Source organism: Penicillium crustosum, assembly GCF_028827405.1.
Source record: "Penicillium crustosum strain IBT 35664 chromosome Unknown utg000003l_segment0_segment0, whole genome shotgun sequence".
NCBI lineage: Eukaryota > Fungi > Ascomycota > Eurotiomycetes > Eurotiales > Aspergillaceae > Penicillium > Penicillium crustosum.
This window is the reverse complement of record NW_026623124.1, coordinates 4,010,306-4,036,557: the sequence shown is the minus strand read 5'-3', so window position 1 is coordinate 4,036,557 and position 26,252 is coordinate 4,010,306. Positions and strand designations below refer to the sequence as shown.

Sequence of the window (26,252 nt, the reverse complement as noted above, 5' to 3'; positions counted from 1 at the left end):
TCCTAGTATTCCAATGTGGGATTTGGTCATTTTTATATTCCTATCCTAGATACTTTGTACACAATGTTCAGTTGGCTTGACAATTGGCCATCAGGGTGGCACAGCATATGTGTCAGTTTTGTGTCATCTAGAGAGGAAACTGTGTCTATTGTACTACTTCATCTCGACAGATGTAGGATATGTCTTGATCAGTTCAGGATATTCCCCTCACTTTGGAGTCGCATCACTTATGATTCTCACTATATGAATGATCATATTCACTCGTGCAACGTAGACTTGCAGTTAACCCTTTGAGTGTTCGTTCTGGGGACATGTATACATATACCTTCGAACTCGAAATTGACATATCTTCATACAAAGAGATATAGTTCACCTGTTAACATCTTCAAGTGTACAGACAAACCACTTCTTAGACTCTAAGCTCCCTCAATTAAAGAAGCAAAACAATGATAGTATAATGACCATATAGCTTCAAGAACACCACGCTCAATTTGCCGTCCAAGGATGTAAACAATCAACTGTGAGACCGAACCTCTCCCGCGACTGTGCAAACACAACGCTTGAGCTTGAGACCAGGCTATTGCGGAGGATATTCCATTTTCTCTCGTAGAAAGCTGCTACGGAGTCATACAAGTGTAACCTGTGGATCATAGTAGAAACTCACGAAGGTCCCTAGTGCCAGAAACCGAATATGCCTTGTTTTCTTGACTTCATAAAGGTGCCTGAAGAAGCCGGATGCTATTTGGAATCAATCCCAAGACAGACTTTGAACTGCAGACCTTCCCCGCTCACGGCTAAAGCCCAAGATATACAGACGAGGACTATAGGTTCAAGGTCACTTTCTCAAGCTACATACTCGTAGGTGGAGTTATTGGAACTGAAGCAACTTTTTGTTTTTCATTTCGTAATCTAGATGCTAATTGCTGCCTCAAGCCAGCAAAGAAGACTTCTTCATCTCCTTGACAATAGGGATCTCCTTAACACGAGCGGCACCACCACCCTCAACAATGGCTATACTTTCTCTCAAGACGCCGGCGCCTCTGCCTCCGTAAATAGGAGGGATGGTAGGCTCAACATCATTCTCCTCGTCTTCCTGGTCTTCATTTGCGTTCTTTGCATTGGGGGGAGGGACTTCGAATACCTCGTCCCGGCAATCTGCACACATAGTCAAGACTTCCTGCAATGCCTTCTCGATAGCAGCTGCACGCTCACGCATGCCACGACGCAGCAGAGCATCGATAAGAGTCTCAGCCTCCGACACGCTCGAGTTAACCCGTTCAATGAGTCGTCGGATACTGTTGACGAGATATTCCTCTTCGTAAACGGTGCCCTTCTTACCACGAGCACGCTTGCGTTCCTCACGCCGGCGAGTCTTCGAAGTATGACGTGTCATTCCAGTCTTGCCTGTTTTCCCGGTGTTACCCGTGTAACGGGTGAACATTGAGCGACCAGCAAGCGTAGATGCATCTGTCGGGGCCAGAGAAACGTTGTCTGGGATATCGACGCCCGCGTCTCCACCGGTGGGGTCACCACCGTAGAAAGCAAGTGGGTCGGCAGCGCGAAGCTGACGGAGTTCGTTGAGTCGTGGGACCTGGGCATTGAGCTGAGATCTGCAGTCGGCAAGAAGGTCCGTCATGTTGCCCATTGCTTCAGCGAGGCCAGAATCAACAATTTCGGCGACCTGATTCTGTTTTCCGTGGAGTGTAAGGAGACGCGCTGCGTCGGCGAACTTGGATCCCCGGCAGAGAAGTCGTGCGGCTGTCACGATGTCATGCAAATGGTCGGCGTAGATGGTTGCTGCCGAGACGTAGTCTTTGTTTTCGTCAACCAGGGTTGTGACTAGAGCGTCGATGTGGGCAGCCAGATCTTCCTCAGATAGAGATGCCATCATGGCACAGTACAATGACTCGCGCCATTTGTGCGCGAGATTGAAGCACTTGTAAGCACTCTCGTAAAGCTCAAGAGACTCGTACGCTGGCGTTGAAAGTTAGCTAGCTGTCATTCTGTCTTGCTGTGTTATAATCAAACCACTTACCAATTGCTGCGTCCTTGTATTTCGATTGATCCTGTAGATAATCGGCATAGAGCTCGGTGATATGCCGTTGTTGCTCTGTTTGGTACTTGTAAAGCTCAAGGGCTTCCTTATACAACACATGCTTGACCACATATGCGCTAATCTCATCGTGGGCATTGAGAGCATACAAATGTCCCAGAGCCTTTTCGAAGCGAGAAAGGTGATTGTCGATCTCAAATTGACGCCGAGTCTCTGGGAGCTGTTGAAGCTTACGAAGGAATGGTAGGTACTCGCGAGGATCCTGAGAATTTGTTAGTGATAAGTTATAGCACAACCAAAGTCTCCATCCGGAAGTCTTACCATCTGAGCTTGCTGGGCAACCAACAACGTAAGCTCGAGATCATATACACCCAACGCGTGAGAGTAAAGCCGGTGAGCATCGGTCAAGAAACACATGTGTGCAATAGCGTCCTCAGCCTGTTCGGGATGTTGTGCTGTAATGCGGTTAGCTACCCAATTATCGAAAAAGACAAAAAAGACGAAAGAGCCGAGCGCTCACTTCTTAGTCCTGCAGCAAGTCCCAGTCCTGCCTCCATGTCAGGCGGCGACTTGCAAACATGGGCTGTGATCATATTCCGCAAATTTGTATCGACACGGTTCTGAAGAGCTGCTAGGAATGCATCACAGATCTTGTTGATTTTGCTTTCCTTTTTGCCAATCTTTGGCACCGAAGGAACTGCTGGACCGTCCAGCTGGGCAGCAGCTGCCGATACGTTCTTGGATATTTTCAGTGTGTCTTTATACAGTGTCTGTGACACATCGTCCTCGCTATGTGAGTGTCAGTAAATGGTTCTTTTTTTTTAGAAAAGAAAAAAAAGAGACTGGGTATTGACGTACGACAGACGCGATATGAAATCATCAATGTAATCAATCTTCTTGACTTGGTCAATAAACAGAGCGATGTTTTCCATAAATTGCTCAGGAGCATAATCATGGAGAATGTTGAGATCCACCATCTGACTGCGACAGGCAAGGAATGCAGACCGGTATTTCTTCTGGTCGATGAAGGTACGGATTCCAGCCAATACCAGAGCACGAGGGAAGATTGTCTCGATGTTTCCCCGGGGAGCTTGGAGAACGACCGCGAAGATCGACGGTATCACTGAAACCAACTTAGAGCCACGTTCAATGCTTCTGCATCGTTCATCGGTTTCCGGTGTGTCCTCAGGAACTTCCATCTCTGCAGTTTTCATGTTAGCTTATGAAGGCATAAACACCCAAGAATAATCTTACCATCCACATGGTTCAGATGAACAAACTTCAGAAGATGTGCCGATGTGGTGTACAAAAGATGGGACGGGGTCACGAGGAAAGACGTGCAGTTTCGCGCAAGGACTCGCTTGTTAGCATACAAAGCGCCAGTTCTCGTCATTGCAATCAAAATGCGCTACCAAAGTCAGCAGAAAGCTCCAAATACAAAGTGAATATAATCTTACCTCATCTTCGGAGATAGAGACAACCCGAGCCCAGTGACTGTCAACATTGGGGCTCTCACCCCATGGAGTAATATCGAGATTTCCCGGTGACGACTCTTCAATACTCGAGTAGCTGACAGGACGAGCTGGATGGCGGGCATGTGAGAACCACAGCGCGTGGTGTCCAATACCAGCGAAGATCGATGCCAGTTGCTCTTCGTCTCCAGCCTTATACACAGATTCGGTGGTTCGAGTGTCCAGAACCGTCCTCTCAATATGGCTCGAGTTTGGTCCGTTGTCCTTAAGCACATAGACTTCATTCTCATCCAAGAACGCAATCTGACGGGGCCGGCTGGCAGGGTCATCTGATAAGGGATAGCTTGACTCAATGATAGGAATAGGAACAGGTCGGCTCTTCAGAGACCATAGGTAAATGGAGAGCTTGTTGTTCATCAGCACAGCAATACGTGATCCAGATTTGCTGAAAGCAACGTCGATGGCGTTAGACTCTAAAGCCAGTTCGTTGTGTGCCATGGGAGGCGGTACACCAGCCATTCGCAACGGAGTCAATTTGAGAGTTTCTAATACTTGTATCAGTAACATTCCTAATCAGGTTCTACTAGAAGACTTACTGCCGTCGATGACTGCAACAGCGCCAACATCATTCGGAATAGACGTAGAACCATGGTTGATATCGAATACATAATCCGCGTCCAGTATCGAACCTATTCAAATCAGCTTTCATTCTTGACCCGCTCTTCATGTGAGGATATCATACCTGAGGAGCCAGCAACCAATCGCAGTGCCTTCTCCTGATGCCACTCAAAAGAGTATGGAAGCGAAGAACCTTTATCAACCGTAATAGGAAGCTCTTGCTTCAAATACCAGTGGTAGTTGCCCGTTGTCCAGAACTGTACACGGTCCTGGAACTTGACAGCAAGTACGGTAGAATCGACGTTCCAGGCAAGATTGATGCGAGAAGCCCATGATTTCATCTCCTCTTCAGACAGACGAAGAGAGAACTCGCCATGACGGAGTCCGTTCCTTTCGAAGAACACCACATCGATCCGACCTTCGAGTCGTTGAATTCCAGCAATCAAGCTGCCAGACGGCCGCCAGCTCAAAGCGCCTTCCAAACCGTCAACGGGTTCGCTCACACTGTCTAAAGTGCCCTCTCTCGAGTACACCCTGATCACACGACGAGTATCTGCTTCGACGGTGTTCACAGCGACATATGCACCATCTCCTCGCCAGCTGATAGTAGTGCTGGAATCATCGTTGCTGCTCAAAATTCCTTGGTCGATCTTTTCCGGTACAGTCGGGTCTCGAAGAGCCTTAGCTCTCTTTCCTTGGAACTGTGTTTCTTTCTTACCCCATCCGACTGATACATGCTGTGATGATTTCAGGTCACTGTGGGCAAAGGTAATGTCGGCCACATTCTCAAAGTCTCTGGTCATGTATAAGAACGTCTGGGCTCTAGTGGTGAGAGCCAGCATTTCCTCATCCGGTGACCATGCTGCAGCTGTGATTCCCACATCGACCGAACCGACGATTTCGATCTTGTCTTCGCCAGGAAGGGGCTCTTCGCGAACAACGATAATATCACCTCCTTCTAGCACCAGACAGGTTGTCAAATTGTCCGCAAAGTAATGCAGGGAAAGTACACGATCACATGCCAGATCTGGCAGAGGGCACGGAGCATCCCAGGAAGCAATGCATTCGAATGCTTCGGGAGACAGGGGATCAGTTGAAGTGATCTCAGGACGTTTCCGTCTAACCTCAATGATGGCATTGTTCTCGGCTGGACCAAAGGTGCACACTACCGAGTCTGAAGCAGTATCCCATGCCGTAGCAGTCAGAGGCAGCTCGCCCTCAATTTGTGTCTCAGCGAGACGGACGTTTCTCAAATTGCGCATCTTCCAGGACGGGTAACTTTTTTTTATGCTTCTTTTTTTACCCCGCCATGAAGCGATCACAGCAGTAAATGTATGGAATTCGAACGATAGGAAGGAAAATTAGATCCCAGAGATCAGCCTTAGTTCCCTGTTGACAGTAACTGTCTTGTTGCTTGGAAGTGGTTGTGTTCGTGAGGACTGATATATGAATCGCGCCGACCCAGAGATTTTTTGGTTTTCCACAGCGGCTCAGCCAATGACTTCATCCATATTTCAACGTCCTTTTAAGCTACGCATTTTAACATCTACACAATTACAATGGGGTCAGGAACAGGCGGAACCAATTTTCGATAATAATCTCTAGCTTTATACATGATCTCCGCCTCTGCTTCAACCCTGATCCAAGTTTTCGACCACCTAGTCGCCCATACTGTTATCGCAAGAAAAATACAGTGTGAAGGGCAATTTATTTGGTCTTGTAGGTTTGCCAGACTGGTAGAAAAAGATGTTAGAGTATACTCAAGGTGTAGGATCATAAAGAAGGGGGTATAACTCACCAGCAATGGCGAAGGGAGTACCGAATCCGGTAACTAGATGATGCCCTGGTTAGTCATGGCCCTGCGCTTATGTCCATTGGGGGTCACTAACTCATGAAAGCCCAGTAGCGCCAGAAGAAGTGCTTGGTGAGAGGGTTGAAGGGGATGTTGGTGCGAGGACCCTCGGCGTAGTGGTAGGGGCTGGCAAGCTGGGTGCGAGTGGTGGAGAAGCCACGACGGGCAGCGAAGGAGGTGGCCATTCTGGCCCGGATAGCGGAGGAGTACATCTGATATCGAAATTTTAGCGAGATCAATTGTTTGTTTCCCAGTGGAAGGTACTAACCTTGAGTAACGAAGAGGAGAGAGTGGACGATCGGAAAGACACGGACGAAGCCGAAGTGAACATCGCGAGGTGCGGAATGGGATGATCTTAAATCACGTGGTTTGTAATGCTTCAAAATCGGGTTTAGCGTATTCTTTTCGGGATCTCCCCCACCGCTTGCCCCATGTGGATAGAACTTTTAAATTTCTCAACCAAAAAAAGTCCAGACCGGTCACCTACGCCGCTCATTCTCCTCCTGTGGTTGATTCACCAATTGCAACCGCTGGAGATGGATGAGCTCTTTGATGTCTTTGAGGACCAGCCTCAGGTGGTTAAACCGTCAGAGGGTGCCCCCAAGCGCGTGAAGAAGGACAAGAGCAAAAAACGACCGCTGAATGGAGATGTGAAGAAAAATGCAGATATCCAACCCGAACAGAAGGATGATGTTGCGATGACCGATGCACCTGCTGCGGAAGTCGACTCAGCAGACGCCGAAGCCCCCGCGACTCCGTCCGAACCAGAGCAACCTGAGACGAAGCGACCTCGATTGGATCAGGAACCCGAGCCAGTAGTCGCCGATTCTTTCGAAACCGAGCAAGAGCGTGAAATCGCAGCTTCTGGAGGACTTTCAGGCGCCACAGACACTTCTGCAGTTGTTGTGTCTCATCAAGTGCGCCACCAAGTCGCAATCCCACCGAACTACCCTTATGTGCCTATCTCCCAGCACAAGCCTCCGGCGAACCCCGCAAAGACATGGCCCTTCACACTGGATCCTTTCCAGCAGGTCGCAGTTTCTTCAATCCAGCGTGAGGAGAGTGTGCTGGTTTCAGCTCATACTAGTGCCGGAAAGACCGTGGTGGCAGAATACGCGATTGCGCAAAGTTTGAAACAAAACCAGCGAGTGATCTACACAAGTCCAATCAAAGCGCTCAGCAATCAGAAATATCGTGAATTTGCTGCTGAGTTCGGTGATGTCGGTCTGATGACTGGTGATGTGACCATCAACCCCACGGCTACCTGTCTTGTTATGACCACAGAGATTCTTCGCTCCATGTTGTACCGTGGCTCTGAGATTATGCGTGAAGTCCAGTGGGTAGTTTTTGATGAAATTCACTACATGCGAGATGTGAACCGTGGTGTTGTTTGGGAAGAGACTATCATTCTGTTGCCCGATAAGGTCCGCTATGTTTTCCTGTCCGCCACTATCCCGAACGCCATGCAATTCGCCGAATGGATTGTCAAGATGCATAACCAGCCCTGCCACGTTGTATACACCAACTATCGTCCGACCCCACTCCAGAATTACTTCTTCCCCGCTGGTGGAGAGGGTATCCATCTTGTTGTGGATGAAAAGGGAGTCTTCCGCGAGGAGAACTTCCAGAAAGCAATGAGTGCCATTGCTGACAAGAAAGGAGACGACCCGGCCGACGCCTTGGCCAAACGCAAGGGCAAGGGCAAGGACAAGCAAATCAACAAGGGTGGAAATAAGGGCCCATCCGATATCTTCAAGATCGTCAGGATGATCATGCTCAAGAACTACAACCCCGTCATTGTCTTCAGCTTCAGCAAGCGAGAGTGTGAAGCAGGTGCTTTGCAGATGAGCAAACTGACTTTCAACGATGATTCTGAGAAGAACATGGTATCCAAGGTTTTCGAAAGTGCAATCGAAATGCTGTCTCCAGAGGATCGCCAATTACCACAAATCCAAAATATTCTTCCGCTTTTGCAACAAGGTATCGGTGTCCATCACTCCGGCTTGCTGCCAATTCTTAAGGAAACCATTGAGATTCTGTTCCAGGAAGGCCTCATCAAAGTCCTGTTTGCAACCGAGACTTTCTCCATTGGTCTCAACATGCCTGCGAAGACTGTAGTTTTCACCAGTGTCCGCAAGTTCGATGGAACTAGCCAGCGTTGGGTTACCCCGTCTGAATTCATCCAGATGTCTGGTCGTGCTGGTCGTCGAGGTCTCGATGACCGAGGTATTGTGATCATGATGGTCGGAGAAGAGATGGACCCGGCAGTCGCAAAGGAGATCGTGCGCGGTGAACAGGACCGACTCAATTCTGCATTCCACCTTGGCTACAATATGATTCTCAATCTGATGCGTGTGGAGGGCATTTCGCCCGAATACATGCTTGAACGATGCTTCAAGCAGTTCCAAAACACTGGAAGTGTTTCAGGCCTAGAGAAGGAGCTCGAGGGTCTTGAGGAGAAGCGCGCCAATATGATTATCTCAGACGAGGGTACTATCCGTGAATACTACGACCTGCGGAAACAACTGGACGCATTTGCCGAAGATGTTCAGCATGTCATTACGCACCCGAACTACTCTTTGACTTTTATTCACCCCGGACGATTGATCCACGTTAAGTACAAGGATGCTGATTTCGGTTGGGGCGTGGTGATCAACCAGAAGAAGCGTAAGCAGGCGAGCAATGACACCGAGAAAGTGACTGCTCACCAATCCCACATTGTTGATGTCTTGATGAAGACAACGGAAGGGTCATCCATTGGCACCAAGTCTTTCCAAGATCTTCCCCCAGGTGTTCACCCCGCCAAGGAAGGTGAACCTTCTCGCAGTGAGGTTGTGCCTATTGTGCTGAGCTGCATCACGGAAATCTCTCACATTCGCATTATGCTTCCGAAGGATATCACGTCGCCCGGCTCTCGAAATGATGTTATGAAGTCTGTTAGCGAAGTCAAGAGGCGTTTCCCAGATGGTATCCCACTACTTGATCCGATTGAGAACATGCAGATCAAAGATGAAAGCTTCAAGAAGCTGCTACGGGTAAGAATAGATTCCGTTGCCCTCACACGTGATTCACCCTGCTAACCATAATATAGAAAATCGAGGTTCTTGAGTCTCGCCTCCTGAGTAACCCGTTGCACAATTCGCCCCGGTTGACTGAATTGTACGAGCAATATGCCGAGAAAGTGGATCTGACTGCCAAGATCAAGGCGATCAAGAAGCAGATTACAGAAGCTATGTCGATCTTGCAACTTGATGAGCTGAAGTGTCGCAAGCGTGTGCTCCGTCGTTTTGGATTTATCAATGAAGCCGAAGTCGTGCAGTTGAAGGCTCGTGTTGCTTGTGAGATTAGCACAGGTGACGAGCTGATGCTGAGTGAGTTGTTGTTTAATGGTTTCTTTAACAACTTGACTGCTGAGCAAATCGCATCCGTTATGAGTTGTTTCGTGTTTGAAGAAAAGGTCAAGGAAGCCCCTGCTTTGGCCAAGGATGAGTTGGCGAAGCCACTCAAGGAGATTCAAGCACAGGCCCGCATCATCGCCAAGGTGTCGCAGGAGTCTAAGATGGCCATGAATGAGGATGAGTACGTCCAGAGCTTCCACTGGGAGCTGATGGAGGTGATCTACGAGTGGACTCAGGGCAAGTCTTTTGCAGATATCTGGTAAGCACTCCCCACCCCATTGTTCTAGCAGTATACTAACTATCCCAGCAAAATGACCGATGTCTATGAGGGTAGCTTGATCCGTGTCTTCCGCCGGTTGGAAGAGTGTTTGCGGCAGATGGCCCAAGCTGCCAAGGTGATGGGCAGCGAGGACCTGGAGAGCAAGTTCGAGGAGGCCCTGGGCAAGGTCCGCCGCGATATTGTTGCAGCCCAGTCCCTGTACTTGTAGATACGATATCCCTTTCATGATCGCTGGAGTCCAAAGAATATGATTACCCACAATTTTTCCTTTTTTTTACCTTATTACGTAGAATGTAGTAGATGATGCGGGTATTCGTATAGTCTTGCCCGAAAGCAGTGGAGAAGTTTAAATCTGACATATTTGATTGAAGCCAAAGAAAGACATAAGACATTCAATTTTTTTAATAAAGGGTACTATAGAAATAAAATATATATAAAAAAATTCTTCTTTCTAATCCATGTCAAACCTCCTTTTGAGGGCACAGATCTCAAAAAAGCTGCGCAAAGGGAGTGCGTTGCCACCTGCAACGCCTACTTTTTCTCCACCGCTACCTTTCTCTACCCTTCTCTCCCCACTTCATAACCCTTTTATCCTCTTCTTCCTCCAGGTTACTTTATTGCTGTTCTTTTTTCACTCATTTGGATATCCGAGTCCTCTGGACTATTACATTTTCTTCTTCGCCATCTGGCTGTCACCATGAACAGCTTGGTGGCTACACCTCCTGTTCCGCCTCACTTCTACGAGAACTCCCGATTCTCTCCCTCCCGTATGAGTAAGATATCCCTTCCCCGGACATTGGAATAATTTGTGCTCTCTGTCCTGAGGTGGTTCTCTTTGATGCATTCATGTACTGACAAATCCAGTGTCTACACCCTCTTCGTCGTATGCCAGCCGTAAACGGAAAGCCGACGACGACAACGACCATGATGGACGCATGTCTGCTTCTCCCACGAACTCTCCTGCCTTCACTCCTCGACAACTCCCTCACAGCTACCGCAATATCAAACGTTCCCGACCGAACGTTTCAGGCCGACCTCTATCTCTGCCCCGTTTGCTAGAGACCCTTGATACAGATGCCTTACGGACGGTTGTACGGACCATGTGCGAGCGTCACCCTCAACTCGCGGACGAGGTTGTGCACACATCCCCACGTCCGAATGTCTCCTCAACTCTTCAAGTCCTTCGAAACTATCAGGCTGCCCTCCAGTCCTCATTCCCGTTGGGTGGCAACACCGAATCGGATTATGCCTACAACCGAGTTCGACAGCCGCTCACCAACCTTCTTGACGCCCTGAGTGACTTCACTCCCAACTTCCTACCCCCAAACGAAACTCAAGCATCCACATCCCTGAGCTACCTAGACGGGGCAACCGACATCATTCACGCCTTGCCTCGGTGGAGCACGCCACAGAACAACATCGAACGAGACTCAGCCTACGATGAGATGTGCAAGGCATGGGTTCTGGTCATCCGGGAAGCGGCAAAAAGAGGTGGCGGCATCCAGTTACAGTACGGAGGTTGGGATCAAAAGCTGGCCAAGCACAATCAGACCTCTGGAGGAAAGCTCCAAGGAGCTGTCAATGAGCTAGGCCTCAGCTTGGGATGGATGAGTGGACCCGATACGCCATCCCACGGAGCCAACAACGACATGGGCTCCATACGGGATCAGCTCTTCTCCGGAACTTACGGGCTGGGAACCCCAGTCAAGGTCGGACCATGGTGATAAACCACGCCACTCCGATTTCCTCACGAAAGACCACCATTAAATTCACACCGCTCTTGCGTGTCGGCCTCACGTCCCCCCATACATGCCGGCTCTCATTTGAGCTTGACCGACGGTCCATACCCCTTTGACCGCGCAATCTTCGACGTATGTCACGATCACGATACCTGCTGCATGACCCTAGAATCGACATGGTCAGGCGTTATAGTACTCAAGGCGGATAACCTACAGCTTTTTTTTTTTTTTTTTTTGTCTTCTTTTTTTCGGCTGGAGCTTTGCAAGATGAATGCTATTATAGCTTGTTTGATTTCAAATCTTTCAATGAATTCAGACTCAGTATCTTTTTCTTTCGTCCATGCTTTGCTCATTTGTTGTATTCAGCTTTACATGACCCTTCCTTTCCTCTTTCCTTTCCTCTGTGTATTTCATTCCAACTCTGAGACTCTCTTTTTATATCTACTGGCGCCCTGGTGTCGCATACACTTCCCTCTTTCATTCATGTCTCATTTTCTTTATCTTCTTGTTTCTCTTCTTCTTCTCTTTTGCTGTTGTGAGTTGTCTCAGCCTGTTTCACTCTTGGGACTTGGTCTCGATCTCTCTATTGCTTGTGCCATTTTACCCCTCGCATATTCCAATGATGCGTGTCGGAGCGACAACCTCCATCTTAGGGCATCAAACCTACTCTTTGCGCTTCTCAGCTTTGGAAAAGTTGGCGGGGAGATGAACCTATTCTATACATTAGAAGGGAACCATTCGCCATCCAAGATACGTTGCTGATTGATAGGGTCCTTTAGTCACGCTAGCTTGTTTCATTGGAATCCTATCCAATTTGTCATAGCTTTTTGTCCTCAAGTAGAAAGATGTAAAAACTAGGATGTTTCCCTATTCTTGTAGGGTCGGCCACATATAACCAGCTTCATAGATATTCTGAGCAACAAAGCTAATAAATTAGTATAAGCAAGCAAATACAAAACCAATATTTACAGACAACCACCCCCGACCAAGAACATCGCTCAATACAATTCATAATTCATATCATCGCCCGCTTCATCAAACGGAACAACCACCCAGCATCCTCCCAGCCACCCTGACTCCCAGGCTTCTCAATAGAAGCAGCACTACCAGTAGAACCCTCTCCATCCGACAAACCCTCATCCCCAGCCGATCCAAGCGAAAGCGTATCATCATCCCGCCCATCCACCAAGACAGGTTCCTCAAATGTAACAGTAGTAGTAGTTTCCGCTGTACCAATCCGCGAAGCATCCGCCGCAACAGCCGTCACAGCCGGAACTCCCACAGGCCACTCATCAACCCCGAAAAGCGTCCACTCAACCAACCGATCAATCCACGAACCAAGCCCGAACCCGCGCTCACGCGTCAGCCGCTGCAGATCCGCCTCATCAAAGTCATCCGGCGTCTCGTCAGAGTCACACGAATACTCAGACGAGGTCTCATCTTCGTCCGAGCCAGCCCGGTCCCAGTACACAGAGTCTTCGTCGGGGAATCGGTGCTGTAGCGATTCCATCTCTGCGCGGATACGCGCGTCTACGAAGTCAGGCAGTAATGGACTACGCCCGCGCGCGTCGGGACTCGCGGTGCGTGTCACAGCGCCTGTATCTGTGCCTGAGTGCATGTATACTCCCCTCTCTGCTGGCGTTGAGGTAGACGATGCAGTCGGGAGAGTGGTCATGGTTAGATGGACTCTACTGCCACGCCGGCTGACGCGTCTACTACCGGCGCGGGAGAGAGCGCCAGCTCCTGGTGTTGAGGCTCCGGAGCGGGACATGCGTGACGAGGCGCCTGATTTGGTGCGGTGGTGGCGACGGTTAGTGGATGGTTCGTCGAAGGGCGTGTCTGGGACGAGACTTGTTGATGTCTCGCGCTTGGAGAGCCAGCTTTGGCCTTTTTCCTCGCGCGTCGAGGAGGCTAGGGCGATTCCTGTGCGGAGCATCCATTCTGCGTCATGTTTTGGTTTCGGCGTGTTATCTTGGTGAGGGCGTCGTCCTTGCGAATACGAGATGTTGGTATGTTTCTTGTGTGTATTTGGGATGTGGTGCAGGGCATGCCCTAGGTCCCTGCTGTGTAGGTTGGTGTCGCTTAGGGGTCCTACCCTTGTAGAGCTCTTGCTGCGCGTGTGGCGGCTTCGCGAGTTGCTGCGCGAGTGCGAGAGGATCGGTGGCGTGCTTGGAACTGAGACGCTTGATAGATAGGATGATGCTGGGGGCGTGCGGGTTCCGCTAGCCTGAAGTTCATGGTCGCGGCTGTTGAAGTAATCTGTTGGATCTGTGTCGTCATCAATGGGAAATCGTGGGTTTAAGGGTGCTAGAGAGATGTGGCGGAGGGATGGGTATGAGCGACGGGACTGGAAGCTTCCCAAGGTGGTGGACTATATATGCCACGTTAAATATCCGGTTCATGTTTTTTGGTCCAGGTATGAATCTAATATTTACCTCCATGATATATTTTCCAGTTGCAGCTGAAACCTCAAGCAGAATTAGAGATGAAGAGGTTGGGATACTGGAAATGCGGAGTTGATGCACGTGCGGTTGACATGTGAAAGTGGCCGGCCCCCGGCAATGTTGAAGAAGGTTATTTTGCCCGAGGGTAGAAATATAATCAATATATAGAGATAGATTGTGTGGAGCGTGAAATGGTGTTGAACGTAAATAAGCAGAATGAGATGCCCAGTGGAATGACCGAAAGATGACGGATCTATAGAAATCGTTCAGTTGTACAGCCAAATCATACGATGATATAATTGTGGCATGACGAGTGCTTGTTTAGTAGTGCAATTGAGTCGATTGCATGAAGATTTAGCGAAAATATATTCTTTTGTTTAAAAAAATAGCTATTGATATATCTATGCAGATGCCAATATATATATCACAACCGATTGCAGATAGTATTATAAAGTCTATGCACAACATCAAATTAGGAAAAGTTTTAAACCACCACGATTCCATTGTAATCGCCGAGAATTAACCTAGGATCCTCAACACGCTTACAGGCGTGAATCTTGGAAGTCCAAATATCCCCGGCCTTTGGTCTTCAAGTCTTCTAGTACATTATACTCCATAATCCACCTCATACGCTCCCTCAATGCATCCGGGTTGAAGTTGTCGGTCATCTCACCGGGAGAGTCTGAGCTAGCCAGCTTGCCAGCTTCGTAGCTGGTCCTTGTGACCCGGTCTGTCCGGGGCTTGCGCAGGTCCTGGTAGAACTTGAACGCAGCCTCCAGGTCATCCGTCTTCCAGTGTCTGAGGACCGTCGCAAGGGCAATGCCGGATTCAATTGCCATACATGTCCCCTGGCCTATATCATATTGTTAGTATATGTCCCGCAATAGGACTGAACATAGATAGGATGCGACATACCTTGATGAGGAAGAGTCGAGTGGGCCGAGTCACCAAGCAGAATGATACCAGCATCCTTCTGTCCACTTTTAATCTCATACCACTTGTCGATTGGGTCACGCACATACAGCGCCTGTTTGAGCATTTTGCCGTCCTCGGAGCTCTTGCGCAGACCAGCAATGATATGCTGCACCTCTGGACACCAATCACGGACGTGCTCCTGGAGACTATCGATATCCGAGCGCGACATCCAGCTCTCAGAGTCCCATGCCTCAAGTGGCTCAGACATAAAACCAATCACACCAGCACGGTCGGTCCCCGTCTCCTGGTTACCAATAGGCAAGATTAGGATATGGCGCTTGGGTCCACGGAAGTTCACAGTCTTGCGCAACAGCGCCGCCGTCTCAGTGGGTAAGTCCTTGTAATCGACGAATCCACGATATACAACCTGGCCAGAGTAGTTGGGGTCGTCTCCCAGACCCATCTCCCGGCGCACATTCGACTTGATACCATCACAGCCGATTACAATATCTGCCTCGGCGGTACTGCCATCCTGGAAATGAAGGGTGTACGGTGCAATACCAGTGGCAGTGTTGCGGTCGATAGATGCCAGGTGCTTGCCCAAGTTCAGGCTTGACTCCGGCACACGCTCCTTCAGTGAGTCCAGTAGGTGGGCACGGTGCAGCAGGCGCGCGTGGGGCTGTGAGAATTCACCAATGTGACCAACATAGTCCCCGGTCTTGTAGTTGTGGTATTCCATGTAGCAAGGCAGCTTGCCAGAGGACTTGCGCGTCATGCTTTCTTGCAGACCGAAGGCGTCCAGAATGCGGTTTGCGTTCGAGGTGATGTTCACACCGGCACCGACCTCACCGAACTTTGCAGCTTGTTCGTACAGTTGCACGTTCTTCAGACCGGCGTACAGTGCGGCATTGAGGAAGGCCATGCCTCCTAGACCGCCGCCGACGATTACAACTCGTTTGTCCTTGAAACCCATTGTGATCGTAGAGGGTAATTTGATAATGGAGTGTTCAGGAATTCTCAGATACTAAAAACTGGAATAGTATTGAGTGAATGATATTCGGTATTCCAGGTTCTCTAGCAAGCTTTATGTGTATTCGCTCGGATTTCCCCCAAAGGGATTACCCGATCAACCGTCTTGGAGATCCCCTTCGGAGTGTGGAGTAAATGTGGGATGACAGATGATCCCGAGATTCTACCTCGGATTCCCCGAGTTCCAACTAGCATTATTGCGAAATACCATGTTTTCCGAATCTCGAGCATGAATTTTGGGATATGCAGCTTTGGGGACTTTGATAGTCGACATATTCTGTTTTATATCGCTTACAGTGATACCGGATTCGGTAATGCGAGGTAAATTTTGAATTCGAACGTAGATATTGTGCCTATGTATTTCTTGATATAGCTCTCGGGATTTCAAATAGCTGATAAATAGCAAGTGTATTGTACAATATAGTCAGCTCGAATGATCTGCATCAGAATATAATAGAGGGTCATGTCTCAGATTCGGAAGCCCCCGCCATTTTGAGAGGAGCCACATCCGAAAGCCCCAATGCTGTCGGAGCATGTTTTGATTGGTTCGCTGACACCGGAGAACCCTCGGCATTCCAAGGTTGGCTGACTCCGCAATCTCAAATCATCATGACTGTCATTGGCTGGGTAAAGGTATTCGGCATTTCTATATAAACTCCGCAATTAACCGGTTTTTACTCCACAATTTTTCCCTTGTTCACAACGAAGCCCTCCAACGCGGCAATAGCCGCCCACAAACGATTTTCGGCTTCAGGGAAAACCAGAGAGCGTGGGCTGTAGAAGACCTCATCATCTACTTCCTCGGGGTGACGGGGCAGGCAGTGCATGAACTTCCAGCCCTCCTTAGCACCACCGCGCTTAGCCAAATCAGCAGTGATCTGGAAGCCCTCAAAGGCCTTCATGCGCTTCTTGGACTCCTCCTCTTGGCCCATGGAGACCCAGGTATCCGTAACCAGGATGTCGGCATTCTTCACGGCCTCCTCGGGAACGTTGGTTTGGGTGAGCTTGCCAGCCTTAGCGACACCCTCACCAGCACGCTGAATGATTTCAATCATGTGCGCAGGGATTTCATAGCCCTTAGGAGTGGCAACAGCCACGTCCACACCCATCTTAGTAGCACCAATGGCGAGATCGAACAGAACGTTGTTCGCATCACCAACCCAAGCGATCTTAAGACCCTCTAGGCCTAGGCTGGAGAGCTTGTGTGCCTGAACAGGGAAAGTCTCGTAGATAGTCAAGAAGTCGGCGATGATCTGGAGCGGGTGGAAGGAGTCACACAGCGCATTGATCACAGGCACGGTGGAGTGCTGTGCCAGACCCGCGACGTCCTCGTGCTTGGCGACACGCGCAACAATGCACGAAACCATGGAGGAAATCACAACGGAGGTATCGTATAGGGATTCGTTGACACCGAGCTGGATGTCATCCTTTCCGAGGAACATGGGGTGGCCGCCCATCTGAACGGTGGCAGCTTCGGTGGATACACGGGTACGAGTACTGCGCTTGTTGAACATCATGGCCACGGTCTTGCCGGAGAGGGATCCCAAAAGGCTTTCCGGGATAGCTCCGGACTTGATGGCACGCTTGTGCGACGCAGCATTGCGGACCAAGGTGGCGAATTCCGTAGGGGTAAGGTCTGCAATGGAGAGGAGGTGACGAGGGGCGAAAGGAGAGGTGGGAGGTAGGGTCGGTGTCTGGTGTGCAAATCGTCGGATTCCATTAGCCTGGAGTGTTCGACGCAAAGATGAGGTGGAGCCGGCCAATTGGTTTACACTTTGGGCACCATAGCGGGCGGCAGCTGTGAGACCACTAGCCATGATGAGCTGGAGGTTATTGGTAGGGAATTGGAGTGTTGTGGGAAAGGGAAAGGGGAAAAAAGGAATGGGGGAGCCCTAGAAGTGAAGAAACCTTGGATGAGTGACTCAATAAATTAGTCTGGTGGATGTGCGAGGGTATTGGTGCCTTGTCGCCCAATAATTTAGGTGCCAAGGTGTCTATCTCCACAATTCCGGTTCCGTTATCATTGGCTTATCGTCATCGAGGCCCCTTGCATTACATCTTGCCTCTATCTCTCCCTCTCTCTCTATTTTTCTCTCTCTTGTGTGCTTTGGACTCAGCCTTTTCATATACTTGCTATCAGCTCCAGAAACTACAACCTACTTTGATTTATCCATACATTTAGGGCCACGATGGCTGACGAGGCAAACCAGCCTCTACTAGATGCGCAGTTTGGCTCCGAGAGAGCATCCGACGACCAGGCCAGGCCATCATATCAGTTATCGACAGCTTCATCACATGTTTTGCACCACTCTGAGTACAAATGGAAGGGTAAAACAGAGCAAAAAACATCGCAATCTCATTCAAGTGGGGTTGCGATGTCGCATGCGGCGAACCAGGCTCTGCTAGATGCGCAGTTTGGCTCCGAGAGAGCATCCGACGACGAGCCCAGGCCATCATATCAATTATCGACAGATTCATCACATGATTTGCACCACTCTGAATACAAATGGAAGGGTAAAACAGAGCAAAAAACATCGCAATCTCATTCAAGTGGGGTTGCGATGTCGCATGCGGCGAACCAGGCTCTGCTAGATGCGCAGTTTGGCTCCGAGAGAGCATCCGACGACGAGCCCAGGCCATCATATCAATTATCGACAGATTCCTCACATGATTTGCACCACTCTGAATACAAATGGAAGGGTAAAACAGAGCAAAAAATATCGCGATCTCATTCCAGGGGGGCCGCGGTGTCGGATGCGGCGAACCAGGCTCTGTTGGATGAGCAGTCTAGCCTTACTGAACGGTCTCCGGAGAGAGCATCCATCGACCAGCCTAGGCCATCATATGAATTGTCATCAGAATCAACACCTTTATTACACCGCCGTGAAGATGGGTTGACCTACGGGACCGAGCAAGGATTGTCGCGATCATCTTCGCCCGAGAATGGCGTCATCGAGAAGCGGAACCGTGTACCATGGCCGACGGTTATCTCTCTCTCCGTTTTGACGCTGAGTGTTTTGGCGATACTGGTACTTGCCTTTGCTGCCCCCGCGGCAGTCAAAGAATATGCGCAAGAAGCTGCTGTCTTCAGACCGACGGCAGTATCAGTTGATTCTACGACATCCGACGGCGTTCGAGCCCGGATTCAGGGCGATTTCGTGATGGATTCGGGCCGCGTGAAGAATAAGTCGGTTCGAGGCATTGGCCGATTGGCCACATGGATTGCCAGGGAGGTTGAGACGGGCCCATCGAATGTTGAAGTTTATCTCCCAGAATATGGGAATGTGCTTGTTGGAAACGCATCATTGCCCTCCATCAAAGTGAGCATCCGTAACGGCCATCATACAAATGTCGACTTCCTCACTGATCTAGAGGCTGGTGACATTCGAGGAATCCACGCGATAGCCATTGATTGGATTGAGGGAAGATTGGGCCGCCTTAATGTCAAGGGCAAGGCAACATTAGAGCTCAAGTCAGGATTGTTCGCTTTAGGAACTCAAGTTCTAACAGACAATATTATCATTGAAGGTATAGTGTATTTGGTCGTCTTTGGTACTGGAACATATAAGCTAACCCTTCTCAGAACATGATTTCCCTGCTCTGCCATCAGTCAATATCCTCAAGCTGAATGTGCATGATGCAAACAGCGGTGCCATGGCAGTGGATGTCTTAATTTCGTCTTTGATTGATTCTCCCGTCGCTCTCACTGTTCCTGCCCTCGGCTTTGACATTCTGGTGCCAAACTGTTCACCCGGGGATCCTTATATTCTGGTCGCCAATGCGAAGACAAGCGCGGTAGATGTTTACCCTGGCCAGGAGACTGCAGTCGGCGTTGATGGTCTCATCCAACAGCTACCGGATGCATTGACCTCTACCTGCCCAGGAAAGGAGGGTTCTCCTCTAGATCTTTTGGTTTCGAGCTTTATGCAAGGTCTCGAAACGACTATCTTCGTTCGTGGATCTGATGCACCATTGCCCGATACCCCAGCATGGATTGTCGATCTCCTGCGCAGCGTGACTGTGCCTCTTCCATTTACGGGACATGCGTTGGACAACCTCGTGAAGAACTTCACGATGTCCGATACCCATTTCTCCCTTCCTAACCCTTTCGCGGAGCCAGATTCTCCAGACTCGCAACCGACAGTGTCTGCTCTAGTAAAGGTTCTCGTCGCTTTGCCAGAAGAGATGAATTTCCAAGTAGAAGTCCCGCAAGTTCGTGCCCTTGCAGATGTCTACTACAAAAAAGAGAAGTTCGGCGTGTTGAATATCAGCCACTGGCAAGACGCCAACTCCACACTGGTGGATGATCAAGATGGGTCTTCTGCACTCCTTGTGGAGTTTGCAATCAAGGAAGCACCATTAGAAGTCACAGATGACGGGCTTTTGACAGAGGTCATCCAAGCAATGCTTTTCGGTAGCGAAACGGTCACACTGCGGGTCGCTGCCACCGTAGATACAAAGGTCTTGACTGGCTTGGGCCGCTTCGCCGTGCGAGGGATTCCTGCGGAAGGGAAGGTACCCGTGAAGAGTATGTTTTCATGAATTAGAAGATCTTAGTACAAATCAAGAATATTTTGGCCATTGACCATGTCATAGCTTCCATCGGCAACTCACTTGACCGAATCAATCCGGGCATCGTCTCATTAATACTAGGAAACACGACTGAATCTTCGATGTTGGTATCCACGCAGGTGAATTTTACCAATCCAACGAATTATTCAGCTACAGTCCCTTTCGTTGACTTCCTTATACTCTACAATGACACTACTGTGGCCCACATCACCGCTCGGAATATCTCCGTTGGACCTGGCAACAACAGTTACGTGCCTATTGACTTCTTTTGGTGCCCGTTGGACGCCGCTGGAATAGATGGTGTCGAGGCAGGACGGGCATTGTTTTCATCCTATATATCAGGTCAGTCCCTTGTAGATAGCATGAATTCTTGTGGTCTGTGGTAAATTATGCTGATGCTTTCACCCAGGCTTGAATACAACGATCACCATCAAAAGCCATCGAAACACGATTCCATCTCTACCAGGCCTAGGTGAAGCATTATCTGTCCTCAACATTACTGTTCCTGTCCCTCGCATATCTGTTCCGGGTTCCCCGGGTAGCGATGATGGGGATCGAAAACCTCGTTTTATCCATGATGCAACGGTACGTACTCCCTTCATTCAGTCATGTCCCCACACAGAGAGAAGAAGTCTCTACTAACACTTACTCATAAATCTAGTTCTATCTCTGGTCCTCCACAGCAGAATTCATCCTCTCTTCACCCCTAACAGAAAACAATATCTTGATCACCTCAATTGACGCAACAGCTTTCTATGAGAAAAATGAGCCAATCGGCCGAATCAATAATCATCAACCCTTTGAAGTGCCGCCTGGTATATCCAAGAGCCCACGCTTGCCAGTCGATCTCGATATGGGCGGGGTTGGGTACGACGCCCTGCGCAAGGCACTTGGTCAGTCGTTGGAGATGGATGCTGTCGCTAAGGTTGGGGTTCTAATTGGGAACTATACGGATGTCATTCTCTACCATGGCAAGGGCATTGCAGCTAAAGTGAGGATTTAAAGCGTATTGGAGGTCTTGGTCTTGCGTTGTGTTTATTGTTGCTGAATCGGCAATGTCCGGGGGCAATATAAGAGCATTATATTGCTCCCAGTTTACATTCAAAGATTAACGCCAAATGAAACCACATCAAACCAAGAGCAAGAGTACAGACATATACCCAAATATATAAGACTAAAAATGCCTTCTATTTTCCCAATCAGCACTAGACTACCGTCTATATTCCTGTCTAGGTAGGACTTGGCTGAGCGGGTAAAACCTCACAAGTCCTACCTGAACGGGGAGAATAAACACTATCCTGTCCTCACCCCCGAAGAGAACACCAAGCCCATAATGACGGCCAACACAACGCCCGTTCTTGGAGCAGTAGACGTGTGGCCTTGTTTATAGAGTTACTCTACACCCACATGTCCGCAACCAACACCAAGGAGCTAGTAAGTATATATGCTTGATATAATGAACATACATATGCTAACCATAGGGTGACTAGCCGAAGGAATACCACTTCACAGCCATGGCTAGTTGGCCTCTTGTCCCTTCTTGTCATCCCGCGTGGGCGTGGTCAGATACGATGAGTTTGTGGAAGTCCAAATCTTGGCGGATTCAGTGTCAGAACTGATCTATCCGAGCTTGTGCACTTGTTCTAGTGCCATCTTATCCTATCTTCGGGTCTCATTGTGAAATCCTGGGCTGTCCGTTCCCTTCTGCTGACCTTCGCTATAGCCCCACCTGGGCATGTATCATTATTAAGCTATACGCTGCAGAATGGACCTGATATATTGTGTATATATGCACATGCTAAAGGGATTCCTGGCAGTCCTACATCTCATTAGTTGGGCAATTAGATGGAACTTCTTTTAGATAGACATGAGCAGTAATTGTATGTCTTCTTGGGATGTCACCGTGGTAAGACTATAAACTACGGTCGCTATAGAAACACCAATTAAATATCATTAAGATGGTAGTAGAAATGTTATTTTTCTCCATGATTAATGCTTGAGAGACTATTGGAAGCAAGCATGGTGGAGTATGTACGATCTCCAATCTAGGGAACGCCACGGCAGGTATATATTGAATTACCGTACACCGCCACTTGAAGTATCATAGCAATTTGTAGTTGAAAAAAAGGAAGGGATATGTATAGATGCGAGAGAAACAATAACTGTTGTCATTTTACATACAATGGCTAAGCCATCAATTTTAAAATTAGGTCAACTCCACGGGAAAGCCATAAGATACACAAAGCCAAGAGACCAAACGAATCCTATTCGGGTATGTAAGTTTTTGAGTTCGGAATTCGATATATAGCTTAGCCAGGGGGCAGGGTGCTGGCATCGACAACGTCGGCAGCATCCTTCTCGATCTCCTCGCTGGGCTCACCCAGAGGAGAGCGGGGAAGGGCCATCAGACCGGTCCGGGTGGACTCAAGAATACCGAAGGGACCGATCAGCTTGAGGAAAGAGTCGATACGGTTAGGCTTGGCAGAGCTATAGGAAAAATGAGTCAATTGTGATCAAAAAGCATGAGTCAGAAAGAGGAAATACTTACACCTCGACAATGCAGTTGTTAGTGCTGATATCCAGGATCTTACCACCGAACTGGTGAGTCAGGCGGGTAATGGCATCCAAGTGCTCGTGCTTGTGACGCAGAGCTTGACTCTGGGGAAGGTGGCGGGGGTGGTATTGCTGGGCGGTGTGGTCAAGGCTGGTGTGCTTGTGGTCCATAGAGTCTGGGGAGGTGGTGATCTCGCGGTGGTGCTGGAGAAGCTCCTCGAAGAACTCAGGACCAAGGATAGAGACCTTAGCCAAGAGAAGCTCACGCTGCACAAGAGCGGAGTCGGTGTAGTCCAACACAGCCCAGACAGGGACGAGGTCATCCAGCTGGCGGCGAGCCTGCTCGACGACACCATCCTGGCCCTGCAGCACGATGGTCATGCGCGAGAGATCCTCAACTTCGGTGTTGCAAACAACCAGACTGTCGATGTTGAAGCCACGGGCGGCCAAGATACCAGACACACGGGACAGCACACCGGGCTCGTTCTGCACGAGGCAGTTCAGGATGTGCCGCTTGGGTGGGTTAGAAGGCGCCACGGGAGTCTCATAGAGAATGGAGGAGACAGCGGTGGGAGCATCCCATTGAGGGGAAGCATCGGAGACGGGCAAAGGCAGAGGAGAGCGACGGTGCAATGCCTTGTAGGCAAGAGCTGAAGTTGAGCTCGACGATGCACGAATAGTGGTGAATCGAGGAAGGGCAGCAGCGCGGGACCGGGCACTAGCAGCAGCAGATGACAGCTGCGACGCTGACCCCAAGGACAGCGTCAATGGGCGCCTGAAAGCCATGAGGAGTTCGTAATGTGAATGGGTTGTGCGATGAATCACTCCAGATTCGCCCCGGGTATATTCTTTTTAATCGGCCGACCTCGGCGACCGCCCGCTGACTCAGAATAAACTAGACCTAAAGAGGTATAGTATATCTGCCAGTATAAAAGGCACGTGATTTACTACCACGTGACCTCAAATATTCAACATGGTCCAAAGGGATTGCCAAAAGCCGGACCAGCTCTTGGAAATGAGAAATATATAATATCCCTCAGCTTTCTCATCATTTTGAGCTTTTCGTTTTACTTAGAATCTCCCCAGATTTGTCTTTGGTGGCGTTGTTTGTTGGTCGCTCGGCCTCCGCCTCTAAAACTCCTTCCCGCAATCGATCTGGACCTTTTTGAGCTTCTCTTCCCCGACCTTTTTTTTCTCCCTTTCATTGTACCCCACCTTTCACCATGGCGGACGATGAGCACCGAGTGAAGCGGTCTCGCTTTGACCAAACTGAACCTGAGCCCAGGCGCTCCCGTTTTGACCGACGCTCTCGATCTCCGTCCAACAGACACTCGGAGTCGGCCCGCACTCGTAGTCCGTTGAGTCGCCCGCTGAGTCGCAGCCCTGGCGCAGATACTCCAGCAAAGCAATCTGCAGTGGATCCGGCCGCCGCCGCAGGTGCGTTACACTTGGGTCCATATACAGACACAATTCAGATCAGACGGCTAACTATTGTGGTCTCTATAGCGGCAGCAGCAGCCAAGATTAATGCGCAGCTTCAGGCGAAGAAGGGCATTCAACACGTTGATGTGCCTCCGATCCGCTCTGTGAATACACACCTACTTCGATTCGTTATACCCAATTTCTAATACTGTGTGACAGGCCGACAACGCGACAGAGAATTCCCAGTCGCCCGCCACCGAGGGCGCAGCAACTTTGAACGCCGAAATCTACGTCGCAGATGGAGACTACATCAAGGACATTGAGATCAATGATCTGCGCAATCGCTACACCCTGACGAAGGGGTCTACTCAGAAGATGGTAATTATCCCCTTTGTCACTTGCTGATATTCCAGTCATGTTCCTTATAGAAGATTGGGGTACTCTGTATCTCGCCCTTTCATCGTTCTGCTCTCTTCTTTTGGACTGGATGAAGCTTACCCTTCACTAAAACATAGCATCCAATTCACCCTCTGCTGCATCTGCTGACCTCCGCTGCGTGACTTATAGATTCAAGATGAAACCGGCGCCGGTACGACTTCCTTTTATATTCTCAACTTTAGGCAAAGAAGGTCCCACTCACTGTTTTTTTCTCTTAAGATGTGACAACCCGAGGCAATTATTACCCCGACAAGAACATGGCGACTGCTGCGGTAAGAACTACCCCCAAAGATTGGGGAGATCAAATGCTGATTATTCTGGTTTAGAGCCCTCCCCTGTACCTACACGTGACCAGCACCAATAAGGATGGTCTGGAGAAAGCAGTCGCGATGATTAATGACCTGATGCAAAAAGAACTTCCGAACCTGGTCGACGAGCGACGCTTCCGCCGCCGGGAACCTGAGCAGCAGGTTGAGCGTGATGAGTATGGCCGTGTATGAGACTATTCCTTTCCCCTTGGTTAATTTAATAATCTGGCTAACTTCATACAGCGTAAATGGCCGGATGAGCGTATCCCCATCGATCTTGAGCCTATCCCCGGTTTCAACTTGCGCGCTCAGGTCGTCGGACAGGGCGGTGCTTATGTGAAGCATATCCAACAGCAGACTCGTTGCCGTGTTCAGATCAAGGGCCGTGGCTCTGGATTCATCGAATCGAGCACTGGACGTGAAAGCGACGAAGCGATGTTCCTTCATGTGGCGTGAGTTTCCATCTACTTTTTTACTGACTTTCTTTCTCCCTTCCTTTTTGCCTCGCTCATTTCTACTATGAGCTTATACTAACAGTCTTTCAAGTGGTCCTGACGCCAACGATGTCCAGAAAGCAAAGGAGCTTTGCGAGGACCTTCTAACCAATGTCAAGGAACAATACCAGCGTTTCAAGGAGAACCCACCCCAGCACAACTACGGTGGATACCGCGGTGGTGATCGCGGTGATCGTGGTGATCGCTACCAAGGTGGAGGCGGTGGTGGATACGGCGGCGGCTACAACAATCGTCAGCAGCATAATACTTCTTCTGCTAGCCCTGCAGGCCAGGCTGCCGCTGCTGCTTCCCCGAGCTCTGCTGCTACTCCCACTGCCGCCGATTACAGTGCCCAGTACGCCCAGTACTACGGCACTACCGACCCCTATGCTGCCTACGGTGGATACCAGAACTACGTCGCATACTACCAGTATTATCAGCAAATGGCTGCTGCCCAGCAGCAAACAGATGGCGCTGCTCCACCTGCTGCTTCACCTGCTGCTCTGGCTAGCGAGGCCCCTCCTCCACCTCCTAGCTCCGGATCCCCGCCACCTCCGCCTCCTGGTGCAGGTGGCAGCTACAGCGCGGTACGTTATTCGCATGTCATTCGTGCTAGTTTTAATTACTGATATATGAATTGCAGGTCCCCCCACCCCCCTGGTCTT

The 26,252-nt window shown here is 49.5% G+C and overlaps 10 protein-coding genes across 10 annotated transcripts; 4 read left to right on the top strand and 6 right to left on the bottom strand.

The window, feature by feature from the left end:
* Positions 1-928: 928 nt before the first annotated feature.
* N7487_008607 (Elongator subunit IKI3) lies at positions 929-5,405 on the bottom strand (the record flags this gene model as incomplete). The annotated part of the gene is made up of 9 exons (XM_056876337.1): positions 929-1,974; positions 2,036-2,315; positions 2,375-2,508; positions 2,574-2,842; positions 2,912-3,254; positions 3,308-3,461; positions 3,511-4,070; positions 4,122-4,214; positions 4,268-5,405. The coding sequence occupies 9 exons, from the start codon at positions 5,403-5,405 to the stop codon at positions 929-931; spliced, it is 4,017 nt and encodes a 1,338-aa protein (XP_056728525.1).
* Positions 5,406-5,539: 134 nt separating this feature from the next.
* On the bottom strand, positions 5,540-6,326 carry N7487_008606 (cytochrome c oxidase VIIc family protein; the record flags this gene model as incomplete). The annotated part of the gene is made up of 4 exons (XM_056876336.1): positions 5,540-5,876; positions 5,942-5,974; positions 6,033-6,207; positions 6,264-6,326. 4 exons carry the CDS (start codon positions 6,324-6,326, stop codon positions 5,851-5,853), a joined length of 297 nt encoding a protein of 98 aa, XP_056728524.1. The 3' UTR covers positions 5,540-5,850.
* Positions 6,327-6,426: 100 nt separating this feature from the next.
* On the top strand, positions 6,427-9,881 carry N7487_008605 (ATP-dependent RNA helicase MTR4; the record flags this gene model as incomplete). Its single annotated transcript, XM_056876335.1, has 3 exons — positions 6,427-9,030; positions 9,087-9,652; positions 9,701-9,881. 3 exons carry the CDS (start codon positions 6,427-6,429, stop codon positions 9,879-9,881), a joined length of 3,351 nt encoding a protein of 1,116 aa, XP_056728523.1.
* Positions 9,882-10,370: 489 nt separating this feature from the next.
* N7487_008604 (cut8/STS1 family protein) lies at positions 10,371-11,397 on the top strand (the record flags this gene model as incomplete). The annotated part of the gene is made up of 2 exons (XM_056876334.1): positions 10,371-10,446; positions 10,538-11,397. The coding sequence occupies 2 exons, from the start codon at positions 10,371-10,373 to the stop codon at positions 11,395-11,397; spliced, it is 936 nt and encodes a 311-aa protein (XP_056728522.1).
* Positions 11,398-12,427: 1,030 nt separating this feature from the next.
* N7487_008603 (DUF3984 domain-containing protein) lies at positions 12,428-13,853 on the bottom strand (the record flags this gene model as incomplete). The annotated part of the gene is made up of 2 exons (XM_056876333.1): positions 12,428-13,783; positions 13,848-13,853. The coding sequence occupies 2 exons, from the start codon at positions 13,851-13,853 to the stop codon at positions 12,428-12,430; spliced, it is 1,362 nt and encodes a 453-aa protein (XP_056728521.1).
* Positions 13,854-14,398: 545 nt separating this feature from the next.
* Positions 14,399-15,744, bottom strand: N7487_008602 (uncharacterized protein; the record flags this gene model as incomplete). The annotated part of the gene is made up of 2 exons (XM_056876332.1): positions 14,399-14,709; positions 14,772-15,744. The coding sequence occupies 2 exons, from the start codon at positions 15,742-15,744 to the stop codon at positions 14,399-14,401; spliced, it is 1,284 nt and encodes a 427-aa protein (XP_056728520.1).
* Positions 15,745-16,474: 730 nt separating this feature from the next.
* Positions 16,475-17,617, bottom strand: argB (ornithine carbamoyltransferase; the record flags this gene model as incomplete). Its single annotated transcript, XM_056876331.1, has 1 exon — positions 16,475-17,617. One exon carries the CDS (start codon positions 17,615-17,617, stop codon positions 16,475-16,477), a length of 1,143 nt encoding a protein of 380 aa, XP_056728519.1.
* A 372-nt stretch (positions 17,618-17,989) lies between these two features.
* N7487_008600 (uncharacterized protein) lies at positions 17,990-21,375 on the top strand (the record flags this gene model as incomplete). The annotated part of the gene is made up of 5 exons (XM_056876330.1): positions 17,990-19,328; positions 19,384-20,328; positions 20,397-20,714; positions 20,782-20,957; positions 21,034-21,375. The coding sequence occupies 5 exons, from the start codon at positions 17,990-17,992 to the stop codon at positions 21,373-21,375; spliced, it is 3,120 nt and encodes a 1,039-aa protein (XP_056728518.1).
* Positions 21,376-22,522: 1,147 nt separating this feature from the next.
* On the bottom strand, positions 22,523-23,736 carry N7487_008599 (acetolactate synthase regulatory subunit). Its single transcript, XM_056876329.1, has 2 exons — positions 22,921-23,736; positions 22,523-22,859 (listed from the first exon to the last, which is right to left on the bottom strand). The coding sequence occupies exons 1-2, from the start codon at positions 23,709-23,711 to the stop codon at positions 22,682-22,684; spliced, it is 969 nt and encodes a 322-aa protein (XP_056728517.1). The 5' UTR covers positions 23,712-23,736; the 3' UTR covers positions 22,523-22,681.
* A 412-nt stretch (positions 23,737-24,148) lies between these two features.
* Positions 24,149-26,216, top strand: N7487_008598 (KH domain-containing protein; the record flags this gene model as incomplete). Its single annotated transcript, XM_056876328.1, has 8 exons — positions 24,149-24,362; positions 24,432-24,511; positions 24,567-24,725; positions 24,915-24,936; positions 25,005-25,057; positions 25,112-25,279; positions 25,337-25,545; positions 25,631-26,216. The coding sequence occupies 8 exons, from the start codon at positions 24,149-24,151 to the stop codon at positions 26,214-26,216; spliced, it is 1,491 nt and encodes a 496-aa protein (XP_056728516.1).
* Positions 26,217-26,252: the final 36 nt, after the last annotated feature.